At 42.6% G+C, this 14,772-nt stretch overlaps 1 protein-coding gene across 1 annotated transcript in view; it reads left to right on the top strand.

Annotated features, from left to right (window-relative positions):
- The window catches only part of LOC139410297 (gamma-aminobutyric acid receptor subunit gamma-3), a 244,740-nt gene that overhangs the window by 214,803 nt on the left and 15,165 nt on the right, over positions 1-14,772 (top strand). The window contains exon 7 of the mRNA XM_071155787.1: positions 1,944-2,096. Within this exon, the coding sequence (XP_071011888.1) occupies positions 1,944-2,096 (153 nt within the window). The remainder of the gene's footprint in view (positions 1-1,943; positions 2,097-14,772) is intronic.

The following is a 14,772-nucleotide window of genomic DNA, read 5'->3' on the forward strand; positions in this document are numbered from 1 at the left end:
CCTGGACTTAAACTTGATCGAACATCTCTGGAGAGACCTGAAAATAGCTGTGCAGCAATGCTCCCCATCAAACCTGACAGAGCTTGAGAGGATCTGCAGAGAAGAATGGGAGGAACACCCCAAATCCACAGACTGTTGTCCTCCCCATTCGGTAGCAACTTCTCCAACACCCGATTTAATCCATTTTACTTTTCTCCGCATTGAGGAACAATCTCCTTTTGACTCCAAAATTCCATTGAACTTTCATAGACTCTTCAGCAGACAGAGACTGCAAGAAACCCTTGAATTATTGTGAAGATAACTTTTCACGAGCTCTGGTCCTTGCATAATTGTGCAACCACAGTTTTTTTGTGCTTTCAAGACAAAAGGGAACTCAATAAATACATCAAAACTAGTTCAAATCGTGACATCAGTGATCTTCAGGTTGGAAAGTCTGAGCTTTAGATAGATGCAGAGTTTCAGACTTTTGAATTCAGAGTTGGATGACCATTCAAAAGGATTTTTCCAGTCAGAGTGTGTTTGTTTCGCCCGAGTTCTTAGTTGTCTTGAACGCACTGAAGTCTGAAGTCAGAGATTTCCGAGTTCCCAGTTGTTTTGAACACAGCATTTCTGTTGCACGTTCGCTCCCTACATCGTCACTACAAGCGCTACTTCATTACATTTTTGTTTTTCCCTCCAACTCAGACCACTCCCATATTCTTGCTAGAGAAATTGTTCTTTGCTAAGATGCAAAAAATGCCATTTTACCATTTTAATTTAGAACAATAAAGTAACTTTTGTTACATGGAAATGATTTGATATTGAGAAACAAAATGGCTGTATTGGATCTTTGAATAGATTTGTTGGTTCTACTACTGTCATGGTTTCAGTCCATGTTGGTTCTACTACTGTCATGGTTTCAGTCCATGTTGGATCTACTACTGTCGTGGTTTCAGTCCATGTTGGTTCTACTACTGTCATGGTTTCAGTCCGTGTTGGATCTACTACTGTCATGGTTTCAGTCCGTGTTGGTTCTACTACTGTCATGGTTTCAGTCCGTGTTGGTTCTACTACTGTCATGGTTTCAGTCCATGTTGGTTCTACTACTGTCATGGTTTCAGTCCATGTTGGTTCTACTACTGTCATGGTTTCAGTCCATGTTGGTTCTACTACTGTCATGGTTTCAGTCCATGTTGGTTCTACTACTGTCATGGTTTCAGTCCATGTTGGTTCTACTACTGTCATGGTTTCAGTCCGTGTTGGTTCTACTACTGTCATGGTTTCAGTCCGTGTTGGATCTACTACTGTCATGGTTTCAGTCCATGTTGGATCTACTACTGTCATGGTTTCAGTCCGTGTTGGTTCTACTACTGTCATGGTTTCAGTCCGTGTTGGTTCTACTACTGTCATGGTTTCAGTCCATGTTGGATCTACTACTGTCATGGTTTCAGTCCATGTTGGATCTACTACTGTCATGGTTTCAGTCCATGTTGGATCTACTACTGTCATGGTTTCAGTCCGTGTTGGAACTAATAGTAATAGGGTCCAAGCCATTCAGTCCATGTTGTCGTCTCCTCTCCCCAGGTTATAGGGTCCAAGCCATTCAGTCCATGTTCTTCTCCTCTCCCCAGGTTATAGGGTCCAAGCCATTCAGTCCATGTTCTTCTCTTCTCCCCAGGTTATAGGGTTCAAGCCATTCAGTCCATGTTCTTCTCTTCTCCCCAGGTGATAGGGTCCAAGCCATTCAGTCCATGTAGTCGTCTCCTCTCCCCAGGTGATAGGGTTCAAGCCATTCAGTCCATGTTCTTCTCCTCTCCCCAGGTTGTAGGGTTCAAGCCATTCAGTCCATGTTCTTCTCCTCTCCCCAGGTTATAGGGTTCAAGCCATTCAGTCCACGTTGTCGTCTCCTCTCCCCAGGTGATAGGGTCCAAGCCATTCAGTCCATGTTCTCCTTTTCTCCCCAGGTGATTACATAGTGATGACAGTGTTCTTTGACCTGAGCAGAAGGATGGGCTACTTCACCATCCAGACCTACATCCCATGTATCCTCACCGTGGTGCTCTCCTGGGTCTCCTTCTGGATCAAGAAAGACGCCACACCAGCCAGAACAGCTCTAGGTAGGCGAACCTCACCGAGCGGTTTTACCTACTTTTACTAGGTTATACTTCTAGGTCCTTAGCCTGGGTACCAGTCTGTTTATGCCACCATGCCACTCCTTGTCATGACAAACATTTGAGGAGTGGCATGAATCTCTAGGTCTTACAATGCATTATGATGCCTGCAGGCTTTACTGAAGTAGTGTTGCCCTTAAAAAATAACTAGTACATGTACAACTGTGAAATACTGAAGGATTTAATTCTTTGGCATTTCAGTAATTTTTGTATTTTTTTCCTGAAAGGATTACACATCTAGGATTTACCTTTATAATCTTTATATCATGATTCAGTGAATTCAGATATGCTTGGAAGTCAGCGAAATACTTGAGTATATCGAAAGCTGTTTATGCTTTGATTGACCCCAGCCTACATGAAAATATTGGTAGGGCAAAGTCGATCGACAATATCTTTAACGCATCAAACCCAGCACAGTACTGGCCTTACAATGCAATATTAACTCATCAAGTTTTGAGCCACACACAAACATTTTAACATTTGGGTTATGATCAGTTTATGGCTACTTCACATATCTTAAACTCTTATTGCACAGAAGACCACGGTAGTGGGACATACTTTATAGAGTAGACTAACTAGGAAGACCACGGTAGTGGAGCATACTTTATAGAGTAGGCTAACTAGGAAGACCACGGTAGTGGAGCATACTTTATAGAGTAGGCAAGCTAGGAAGACCACGGTAGTGGGGCATACTTGATAGAGTAGACTAACTAGGAAGACCACGGTGATTGGGAGTCTCATATTGTCCCAGCGTTGCCTGGGTTTGGACGGTGTAGGCCGTTATTGGGAGTCTCATATTGTCCCAGCGTTGTCTGGGTTTGGCCGGTGTAGGCCGCTATTGGGAGTCTCATAATGTCCCAGCGTTGTCTGGGTTTGGCCGGTGTAGGCAGTGATTGGGAGTCTCATATTGTCCCAGCGTTGTCTGGGTTTGGCCGGTGTAGGCCATGATTGGGAGTCTCATATTGTCCCAGCGTTGTCCGGGTTTGGCCGGTGTAGGCCGTGATTGGGAGTCTCATATTGTCCCAGCGTTGTCCGGGTTTGGCCGGTGTAGGCCGTGATTGAGAGTCTCATATTGTCCCAGGGTTGTCCGGGTTTGGCCGGTGTAGGCCGTGATTGGGAGTCTCATATTGTCCCAGCGTTGTCCGGGTTTGGCCGGTGTAGGCCGTGATTGTAAATAAGAATTAGTTCTTAACTGACAGGTCTACATAAATAAAGGTTAAATAAAAGTTACATATAAATACATTTACAGAGTAGATTAGCTACTGTAGGTAGACCACGGTAGTCTAACATATTTTTATGAAGTAAACTAGCTAGTAATCGATCTTCCATGTTGCGACACTGAGTGTGTCTGCTTGCCTGTTACAAACGGGCCCAGTTAACAATAAGCAAAATATATAATGCTAATTATTCCCTGGCTTCATCTATTGCATAGCTCCAGTTCCATCAGATATACAGTGGGGCAAAAAAGTATTTAGTCAGCCACCAATTGTGCAAGTTCTTCCTCTTAAAAAGATGAGAGAGGCCTGTAATTTTCATCATAGGTACACTTCAACTATGACAGACAAAATGAGAAAAAAAATCCAGAAAATCACATTGTAGGATTTTTTATGAATTTATTTGCAAATGATGGTGTAGTTATACCTAACACTTCCTCTACATGTGCTTCCAAGGGTATTACAGTCAACAATAACACATGTAGTCTACAGGTTATTTAAAAATGTATATATTTCACCTTTATTTAACCAGGTAGGCTAGTTGAGAACAAGTTCTCATTTACAATTGCGACCCGGCCAAGATAAGCAAAGCAGTTCGACACAACAACAACACAGAGTTACACATGGAATAAACAAACATACAGTCAATAATACAATAGAAAAGTCTATATACAGTGTGTGCAAATGAGGTAAGATTAGGGAGGTAAAGGCAATAAATAGGCCATAGTGGCAAAATAATTACAATATACCAATTTAGCTAGTCTACCTCAAAACAGATGTTAGCTACTGTTAGCTACTGCTAGCTACTGTTAGCTACTGCTAGCTACTGTTAGTTACTGTTAGCTACTGTTAGCTACTGCTAGCTACTGTTAGCTACTGCTAGCTACTGCTAGCTACTGTTAGCTACTGTTAGCTATTGTTAGCTACTGTTAGCTACTGCTAGCTACTGTTAGCTACTGTTAGCTACTGCTAGCTACTGTTAGCTACTGCTAGCTACTGTTAGCTACTGTTAGCTATTGTTAGCTACTGTTAGCTACTGTTAGCTACTGTTAGCTACTGCTCCATGATCCACTGGACTTTAATCTTCTTTTCCATCTTGCTTTATTTTAAGGGATGGACATGTTTTAAAGTTTAGGTGGCTAATGAACACCAAGGAGACTTATCTTAACATTTACCACATTTCCTACGTTTGAAAATGATTTGCTAGGGGATAGCTAAGCTAGTCAACATATTTCAGCTAGCTAAGCTACCTAGCTTGACGAAGTGGTAACAGTGCGTGGTACCTTGCTATCACATCAGTCCTATGACAGTTACCGGGCATAAGATGTTGATTTATCTGTGGCCAATGGTCAACTAGCCTTCTTGGGAGAGGGCGCTTCTACTGTAAATCAATGGAGCACTAAAGATTGGCTTTTGCGTTGGACTAGTAACCGGAAGGTTGCAAGTTCAAACCCCCGAGCTGACAAGGTACAAATCTGTCGTTCTGCCCCTGAACAGGCAGTTAACCCACTGTTCCTAGGCCGTCATTGAAAATAATAATTTGTTCTTAACTGACTTGCCTAGTTAAATAAAGGTAAAATTTTAAAAAAAAAATTTGCTTACTGATATGATATATTGTTGGGATATGAAATAACAGAATAGCATGCAAAATCTCCTCAATATTGGTGTTGCTCCGCCCACTGCATTAGGTGTTTATGTTTATAACTTCCTCTGATTTTCTCCTTATCTGTTTGTCCTTGCTGTCTGTTTGTCCTTGCTGTCTGTTTGTTACTGAGCTGTGTTGATGTGTAGGTCAGTCTCTCAGCTTGCAGCCATGTTGCTTCTCTTCTTTCATAATGCTTTCTTACCTTTTCTTTCTTTTAACTGCCTCCTCTCCATTAGTTAATGTGCAGTCCTGTAGAACGTTCTGGTTACTGCCTCCTCTCCATTAGTTAATGTGCAGTCCTGTAGAACGTTCTGGTTACTGCCTCCTCTCCATTAGTTCATGTGCAGTCCTGTAGAACGTTCTGGTTACTGCCTCCTCTCCATTAGTTCATGTGCAGTCCTGTGGAACGTTCTGGTTACTGCCTCCTCTCCATTAGTTAATGTGCAGTCCTGTGGAACGTTCTGGTTACTGCCTCCTCTCCATTAGTTAATATGCAGTCCTGTAGAACGTTCTGGTTACTGCCTCCTCTCCATTAGTTCATGTGCAGTCCTGTAGAACGTTCTGGTTACTGCCTCCTCTCCATTAGTTAATATGCAGTCGTGAGGAACATTATAGTGAAGGTAAAGTAGTACACACGTTGTACAAGATCTTCAGTTTCTTGGCAATTTCTCTCATGGAAAAGCCTTAATTTCTCAGAACAAGAATAGACTAATGAGTTTCATAAGAAAGTTCTTTGTTTCTGGCCATTTTGAGCCTGTAATCGAACCCACAAATGCTGATGCTCCAGACACTCTAAAGTCTAAAGAAGGCCAGTTTTCAGCTGTGTTAACATAATTGCAAAATGATCAATTAGCCTTTTGAATGATAAACTTGGATTAACTAACACAACGTGCCATTGGAACAAAAAATGATAAACTTGGATTAACTAACACAACGTGCCATTGGAACACAGGAGTGATGGTTGCTGACAATGGGCCTCTGTAGATATTACATTTTAAAAAATCTGCCGTTTCTAACTACAATGGTCATTTACAACATTAACAATGTCTACACTGTATTTCTGATCAATTTGATGTTATTTTAGTGGACCAAAAATGTGCTTTTCTTTCAAAAACAAGGACATTTTTAAGTGTCCCCAAACTTTTGAACGGTAGTGTATATCAACGAATTGGCGAGGGCACTAGAACAGTCTGCAGCACCCGGCCTCACCCTACTAGAATCTGAAGTCAAATGTCTAATGTTTGTTGATGATCAGGTGCTTCTGTCACCAACCAAGGACGGCCGACAGCAGCACCTAGATATTCTGCACAGATTCTGTCAGACCTGGGCCCTGACAGTAAATCTCAGTAAGACAAAAATAATGGTTTTCCAAAAATTATCCAGTTGCCAGGACCACAAAAACAAATTCCATCTACACACCGTTGCCCTAGAGCACACAAAACTATGAATACCACAGCCTAAACATCAGCGCCAGAGGTAACTTCCACAGAGCTGTGAACGATCTGAGAGACAAGGCAAGAAGTGCCTTCTATGCCATCACTACGAACATAAAATTTGACATACCAATGAGGATCTGGCAAAAAATACTTGAATCGGTTGTATAACTCAATACCCTTTATGGTTGTGAGGTCTGGGGTCCGCTCACCAACCAAGAATTCACAAAATGGGACAAACACCAAAATTGAGACTCTGCATGCAGAATTCTGCAAAAATATCCTCAGTTTACAACGTAAAACACCAAATAATGCATGCAGAGCAGAATTAGGCAACCACCTAAAAGGAAGTGATTCCCAAACCTTCCATAACAAAGCCATCACCTACAGAGAGATGAACCTGGAGAAGAGTCCCCTAAGCAAGCTGGTCCTGGAGCTCTGTTCACAAACACAAACAGACCCCAACAGAGCCCCAGGACAGCAGCACAATTAGACCCAACCAAACCATGAGAAAACAATTGTAAAGAATTTTCCTAAATAACAGAGCAAACTAAAATGCTATTTCGCCCTAAACAGAGAGTACACAGTGACCCAATATTAAGGAACGCTTTGACTACAGACTCAGCATTGACTGTATATACAGACTCCGTGATCATAGCCTTGCTATTGAAAGATGGCAGACATGGCTCTCAAGAGAAGACAGGCTATGTGCATACTGCCCACAAAATGAGGTTAAAACTGATCTGCACTTCCTAACCTCCTGCCAAATGTATGACCATATTAGAGATATATATTTTCCCCAGATTATACAGATCCACAAATAATTCTAAAACAAATCTGATTTTGATAAACTCCCATGACTACTGGGTGAAATACCACAGTGTGCCATCACAGCAGCAATATTTGTGACCTGTTGCCACAAGAAAAGGTCAACCAGTGAATAACAAACACCATTGTAAATACAACCCATATTTATGTTTACTTTACGCTGTATATTTACATAATATGACATTTGACATGTCTTTATTCTTTTGTAACTTCTGTGAGTGTAATGTTTACTGTTAATTATTATTATTTTATTGTTTACTTCACTTTTGTTTATCTATTTCACTTGCTTTGGCAATGTAACCTATGTTTCCCATGCCAATAAAGCCCTTTGAATTGAGATATATGAGAAGAGAGAAGGAGAGATATGTAGAGAGGGAGTGAGTAAGAGAGGGAGGTATAGAGAGAGGGACAGAGAGAGAGAGAGAGAGGGACAGAGAGAGAGGGATAGAGAGAGGGAAGTATAGAGAGAGGGACAGAGAGAGAGGGATAGAGAGAGGGAGGTATAGAGAGAGGGAGATAAAGAGAGAGGGAGGTATAGAGAGAGGGACAGAGAGAGAGAGGCAGGTATAGAGAGAGGGACAACGAGAGAGGGAAGTATAGAGAGAGGGCGGTATAGCGAGACGGAGGTATAGCGAGAGGGAGGTATAGAGAGAGGGACAGAGAGAGAGAGGGACAGGGAGAGAGAGGGACAGAGAGAGAGAGAGGGAGGTATAGAGAGAGGGACAGAGAGAGAGAGGGAGGTATAGATAGAGGGACAGAGAGAGGGAGGTATAGAGAGAGGGACAGAGAGAGAGGGAGGTATAGAGAGAAGGACAGAGAGAGAGGGAGGTATAGAGAGAGGGAGGTATAGAGAGAGGGACAGAGAGAGATGGAGGTATAGAGAGAGGGACAGAGAGAGAGGGAGGTATAGAGAGAGGGATGTATAGAGAGAGGGACAGAGAGAGAGGGAGGTATAGAGAGAGGGATAGAGAGAGGGACAGAGAAAGAGGGATAGAGAGAGAGGGGGGAATAGAGAGACAGAGAGAAAGAAAGGGTGCGAGAGGGATAGATAGAGAGGGAGAGGGAGGGAGATGGGGGAGAGGGAGTGAGATGAGGGAGATGGGGGAGAGAGAGGGAGATGGGGGAGAGAGAGGGAGAGAGAGGGAGATGGGGGGGAGAGAGAGGGAGATGGGGGGAGAGAGAGGGAGATGGGGGAGAGAGAGGGAGATGGGGGGGAGAGAGAGGGAGATGGGGGGAGAGAGAGGGAGATGGGGGAGAGAGAGGGAGATGGGGAGAGAGAGAGGGAGATGGGGGGGAGAGAGAGGGAGATGGGGAGAGGGAGAGGGAGATGGGGAGAGAGAGGGAGATGGGGAGAGAGAGAGGGGGAGATGGGGGGAGAGAGAGGGAGATGGGGGGAGAGAGAGGGAGATGGGGGAGAGAGGGAGTTGGGGGAGAGAGAGGGGGAGATCAAGAGAGAACAGAGTGTATGGGAGGTAGAGATTGTAAATTAGCAGTTTTTTATATATATATGAAGGAATATATGAGAGCAGTCTGGGGAGGGAAGGTCTGGCAGATGAAGAGTTTTAGGAAACAGTCTGGGGAGAACAGTCTGGGGAAGCAAGGTCTGGGAGGTGAAGAGACTGTTTTATATGCAGGAAACAGTCTGGGGAGGGAAGGTCTGGGAGATGAAGAGAGAGTTTTAAATGCAAGAAACAGTCTAGAGAGGTGTCTAGAGAGGTGTCTAGAGAGGTGTCTAGAGGGGTGTCTAGAGAGGTGTCTAGAGGGGTGTCTAGAGGGGTGTCTAGAGAGGTGTCTAGAGGTGTCTAGAGGGGTGTCTAGAGAGATGTCTAGAGGGGTGTCTAGAGGGGTGTCTAGAGAGGTGTCTAGAGAGGTGTCTAGAGGGGTGTCTAGAGAGGTGTCTAGAGGGGTGTCTAGAGAGGTGTCTAGAGAGGTGTCTAGAGAGGTGTCTAGAGAGGTGTCTAGAGGGGTGTCTAGAGAGGTGTCTAGAGAGGTGTCTAGAGGGGTGTCTAGAGAGGTGTCTAGAGAGGTGTCTAGAGAGGTGTCTAGAGAGTGGTGATGTCTTTCCCAGTCTATAACATAATGGGCTCTATTTTAACAAACCTAACGCTGGCGGTAGTGCTATATAGATCTGGGGTTGTGTCAGCAATATTTAAGCTATTTTCACAGCTGTTATTATGAGCGCAATGGCTGGCAGTGGCGAGAAAGGTGATTGATGGTCTTTGCATTGTCATCAACTCCGATTTGTCTGTGGGCACGGAATATTCTAGTCCTGGTCCGTTGTGGATTGGTACTATATTAAATAGCATAGGCTTCATTAACGAGTGATAGCAACGGTAAACACATTTTTCCTCAATACTGTTTTGGAGTGTTGACAGTCAACATTGTTGTAATTGACTTCAACGAGTATAAGCCTTTTATGCATCACTTCTCTAATATAAAGTACCAGCCTCCAGGGAATTGTATCGTGTGTGTGTGTGTGATGCACGTTGTCAATAAGACAGATATGTCCTAGCCCTACTGTTGATGTGGTGTTATAGGACTGAATCATTTGAAGAGCCTGTTTGGGAGGAGCATGTTTTTTGGTTACAGGACCAGAGGCGCTCTTTGGAAATGGGGATGGATATAAGCCAAATGGAGTATGAATTGCAGGTAGGCCTATGTCTACTGAGAATAATGCAGACGCCTCACCAGGAGACCATTTAGAAACCTGTTATGGATAGGCTCCTTTGCTGAAGCACGATTCTCTGGGTCTTCCTGGGTCTGTAGCTGTATCTTACCATTATCTGGGTCTTCAAGGGTCTAGGGCTGTATCTTACCATTATCTGGGTCTTCAAGGGTCTAGGGCTGTATCTTACCATTCTCTGGGTCTTCCTGGGTCTAGGGCTGTGTCTTACCGTTCTCTGGGTCTTCCTGGGTCTGGGGCTGTATCTTGCCATTCTCTGGGTCTTCCTGGGTCTGTAGCTGTATCTTACCATTCTCAGGGTCTTCCTGGGTCTGTAGCTGTATCTTACCATTCTCTGGGTCTTCCTGGGTCTGTAGCTGTATCTTACCATTCTCTGGGTCTTCCTGGGTCTGGGGCTGTATCTTACCATTCTCTGGGTCTTCCTGGGTCTGTAGCTGTATCTTGCCATTCTCTGGGTCTTCCTGGGTCTGTAGCTGTATCTTACCATTCTCAGGGTCTTCCTGGGTCTAGGGCTGTATCTTACCATTCTCTGGGTCTTCCTGGGTCTAGGGCTGTATCTTACCATTATCTGGGTCTTCCTGGGTCTGTAGCTGTATCTTACCATTCTCTGGGTCTTCCTGGGTCTAGGGCTGTATCTTACCATTCTCTGGGTCTTCCTGGGTCTGTAGCTGTATCTTACCATTATCTGGGTCTTCCTGGGTCTGTAGCTGTATCTTACCATTCTCTGGGTCTTCCTGGGTCTGGGGCTGTATCTTACCATTCTCTGGGTCTTCCTGGGTCTAGGGCTGTATCTTACCATTCTCTGGGTCTTCCTGGGTCTGGGGCTGTATCTTACCATTCTCTGGGTCTTCCTGGGTCTGTAGCTGTATCTTACCATTCTCTGGGTCTTCCTGGGTCTGTAGCTGTATCTTACCATTCTCTGGGTCTTCCTTGGTCTATAGCTGTATCTTACCATTCTCTGGGTCTTCCTGGGTCTAGGGCTGTATCTTACCATTATCTGGGTCTTCCTGGGTCTGTAGCTGTATCTTACCATTCTCTGGGTCTTCCTGGGTCTAGGGCTGTATCTTACCATTCTCTGGGTCTTCCTGGGTCTGGGGCTGTATCTTACCATTCTCTGGGTCTTCCTGGGTCTGTAGCTGTATCTTACCATTCTCTGGGTCTTCCTGGGTCTGGGGCTGTATCTTACCATTCTCTGGGTCTTCCTGCGTCTGTAGCTGTATCTTACCATTCTCTGGGTCTTCCTGGGTCTGTAGCTTCATCTTACCATTCCCTGGATCTTCCTGGGACTTGGGCTGTATCTTACGATTCTCTGGGTCTTCCTGGGTCTGGGGCTGTATCTTACCATCCTCTGGGTCTTCCTGGGTCTGGGGCTGTATCTTACCATTCTCTGGATCTTCCTTGGTCTGTAGCTGTATCTTACCATTCTCTGGGTCTTCCTGGGTCTAGGGCTGTATCTTACCATTCTCTGGGTCTTCCTGGGTCTGTAGCTGTATCTTGCCATTCTCTGGGTCTTCCTGGGTCTAGGGCTGTATCTTACCATTCTCTGGGTCTTCCTGGGTCTGGGGCTGTATCTTACCATTCTCTGGGTCTTCCTGGGTCTGTAGCTGTATCTTACCATTCTCTGGGTCTTCCTGGGTCTGGGGCTGTATCTTACCATTCTCTGGGTCTTCCTGGGTCTAGGGCTGTATCTTACCATTCTCTGGGTCTGGGGCTGTATCTTACCATTCTCTTGGTCTGGGGCTGTATCTTAACATTCTCTGGGTCTTCCTGTATAAGCCATGGTAAGCCACGATAAGGAAGACACCAGACACATTGCTGCTGAACCAGTTTTCATTAATGTAGGGAAAGGTTTTTTTTTTTTTTACTTCTTCAGGATCGGTGTCCCTCCCACGGGACGGTTGACCTAACGTAGGCTAATGCGATTAAAATGAGGTTGTAAGTAACAAGAACATTTCCTAGGACATAAACATATCTGATGTTGGCAGAAAGCTTAAATTCTTGTTAATCTAACTGCACGGTTCAATATACAGTAACTATTACAGTGAAATAATACCATGCTATTGTTTGAGGAGAGTGCACACTTTTAAACATAAAAAGTTATTAATAAACAAATTAGGCACATTTTGGTAGAAATGCAATGGTTCATTGGATCAGTCTAACACTTTACCCACACACTCCTACCATCTAGTGGCCAAAATCTAAATTGCAGCTGGGCTGGAATAATACATTATGGCCTTTCTCTTGCACGGTTGGTTTTGTCTTTGTATTATCTTTTACCAGATCTATTGTGTTATATTCTCCTACATTCTTTTCACATTTACACAAATTACAAAAAATTGGGAAAAAAAGGGACTGATCCTTAAGAGGTATAATCAAACAAAAAGGAAAACTTGTCAGAGTCTAGGTGATGTGGGTAAGGGGGAGTCAGTCGCAGGACACAGATGAGTAATAATAGTAACTTTACTCAAAAATATTCTTCCAACAAAAATCCAGAATCACATAAACGAGACAATTGACAACAATAAACACGCACAAAACCATGATGGCTCCAGAGGGTCAAAAAGGGAAATAATTCAAACGGAATGGGAACCAGGTGTGTACAATCAAGACAAAACAAATGGAAAAAGACATGTAGATCGGTGGAGGCTAGAAAGCCGGTGACGTCAACCGCCGAACACCGCCCGAATAAGGAGAGGCACCAACTTCGGTGGAAGTCATGACAAAACTAAAAATTGTTACAGGATAATAAATATTACTAAATAAAAGTGAAGTATGTCATCTCTCGTTGCGTATAGCATAGAGGGGTTTTAAATCCACATTACAGAGCTGTATAAAATTATGTAATAGCCTATAGATAAAAAGAGTATGTCTGCTCACTGTTTTTCTGCTGACACACTTTTAATAGGATTATCGGAAGTTTTGACTATTGGCGAAAGGATTGGGCATCACAAAAAACAAACTATCTTAATTGAGGAGGGGAGGATATACTTGGTTTTTAATCAAATGAAACAAAAGTGTACTGACAGATAGTGTACTGGTAAGATACTGTATTGAAAGATAGTGTACTGAAAGATAGTGTACTGACAGATAGTGTACTGGTAAGATACTGTACTGAAAGATAGTGTACTGAAAGATAGTGTACTGCAAGATAGTGTACTGAAACATAATGTACTGAAAGATAGTGTACTGAAAGATAGTGTACTGGTAAGATAATGTACTGAAAGATAGTGTACTGAAAGATAGTGTACTGACAGATAGTGTACTGGTAAGATACTGTACTGAAAGATAGTGTACTGAAAGATAGTGTACTGCAAGATAGTGTACTGAAACATAATGTACTGAAAGATAGTGTACTGAAAGATAGTGTACTGGTAAGATAATGTACTGAAAGATAGTGTAATGGTAAGATAGTGTACTGAAAGATAGTGTAATGGTAAGATAGTGTACTGAAAGATAGTGTACTGAAAGATAGTGTACTGGTAAGATACTGTATTGAAAGATAGTGTACTGGAAGATAATGTACTGAAAGATAGTGTACTGGTAAGATACTGTACTGAAAGATAGTGTACTGAAAGATAGTGTACTGCAAGATAGTGTACTGAAACATAATGTACTGAAAGATAGTGCACTGAAAGATAGTGTACTGAAAGATAGTGTAATGGTAAGATAGTGTACTGAAAGATAGTGTACTGAAAGATAGTGTACTGGTAAGATAGTGTACTGAAAGATAGTGTAATGGTAAGATAGTGTACTGAAAGATAGTGTACTGAAAGATAGTGTACTGGTAAGATAGTGTACTGAAAGATAGTGTAATGGTAAGATAGTGTACTGAAAGATAGTGTACTGAAAGATAGTGTACTGGTAAGATACTGTATTGAAAGATAGTGTACTGTAAGATACTGTACTGAAAGATAGTGTACTGAAAGATAGTGTAATGGTAAGATAGTGTACTGAAAGATAGTGTACTGAAAGATAGTGTACTGGTAAGATAGTGTACTGAAAGATAGTGTAATGGTAAGATAGTGTACTGAAAGATAGTGTACTGAAAGATAGTGTACTGGTAAGATACTGTATTGAAAGATAGTGTACTGAAAGATAATGTACTGAAAGATAGTGTACTGGTAAGATACTGTACTGAAAGATAGTGTACTGAAAGATAGTGTACTGGTAAGATACTGTACTGAAAGATAGTGTACTGGTAAGATACTGTATTGAAAGATAGTGTACTGGTAAGATCATGTACTGAACGATAGTGTACTGAAAGATAGTGTACTGGTAAGATACTGTATTGAAAGATAGTGTACTGGAAGATAATGTACTGAAAGATAGTGTACTGGTAAGATACTGTACTGAAAGATAGTGTACTGAAAGATAGTGTACTGCAAGATAGTGTACTGAAACATAATGTACTGAAAGATAGTGCACTGAAAGATAGTGTACTGAAAGATAGTGTAATGGTAAGATAGTGTACTGAAAGATAGTGTACTGAAAGATAGTGTACTGGTAAGATAGTGTACTGAAAGATAGTGTAATGGTAAGATAGTGTACTGAAAGATAGTGTACTGAAAGATAGTGTACTGGTAAGATACTGTATTGAAAGATAGTGTACTGAAAGATAATGTACTGAAAGATAGTGTACTGGTAAGATACTGTACTGAAAGATAGTGTACTGAAAGATAGTGTACTGGTAAGATACTGTACTGAAAGATAGTGTACTGGTAAGATACTGTATTGAAAGATAGTGTACTGGTAAGATCATGTACTGAACGATAGTGTACTGAAAGATAGTGTACTGGTAAGACACTGTACTGAAAGATAG

This window comes from Oncorhynchus clarkii, chromosome 5 (assembly GCF_045791955.1).
Source record: "Oncorhynchus clarkii lewisi isolate Uvic-CL-2024 chromosome 5, UVic_Ocla_1.0, whole genome shotgun sequence".
In the NCBI taxonomy this organism is placed as follows: Eukaryota; Metazoa; Chordata; class Actinopteri; order Salmoniformes; family Salmonidae; genus Oncorhynchus; species Oncorhynchus clarkii.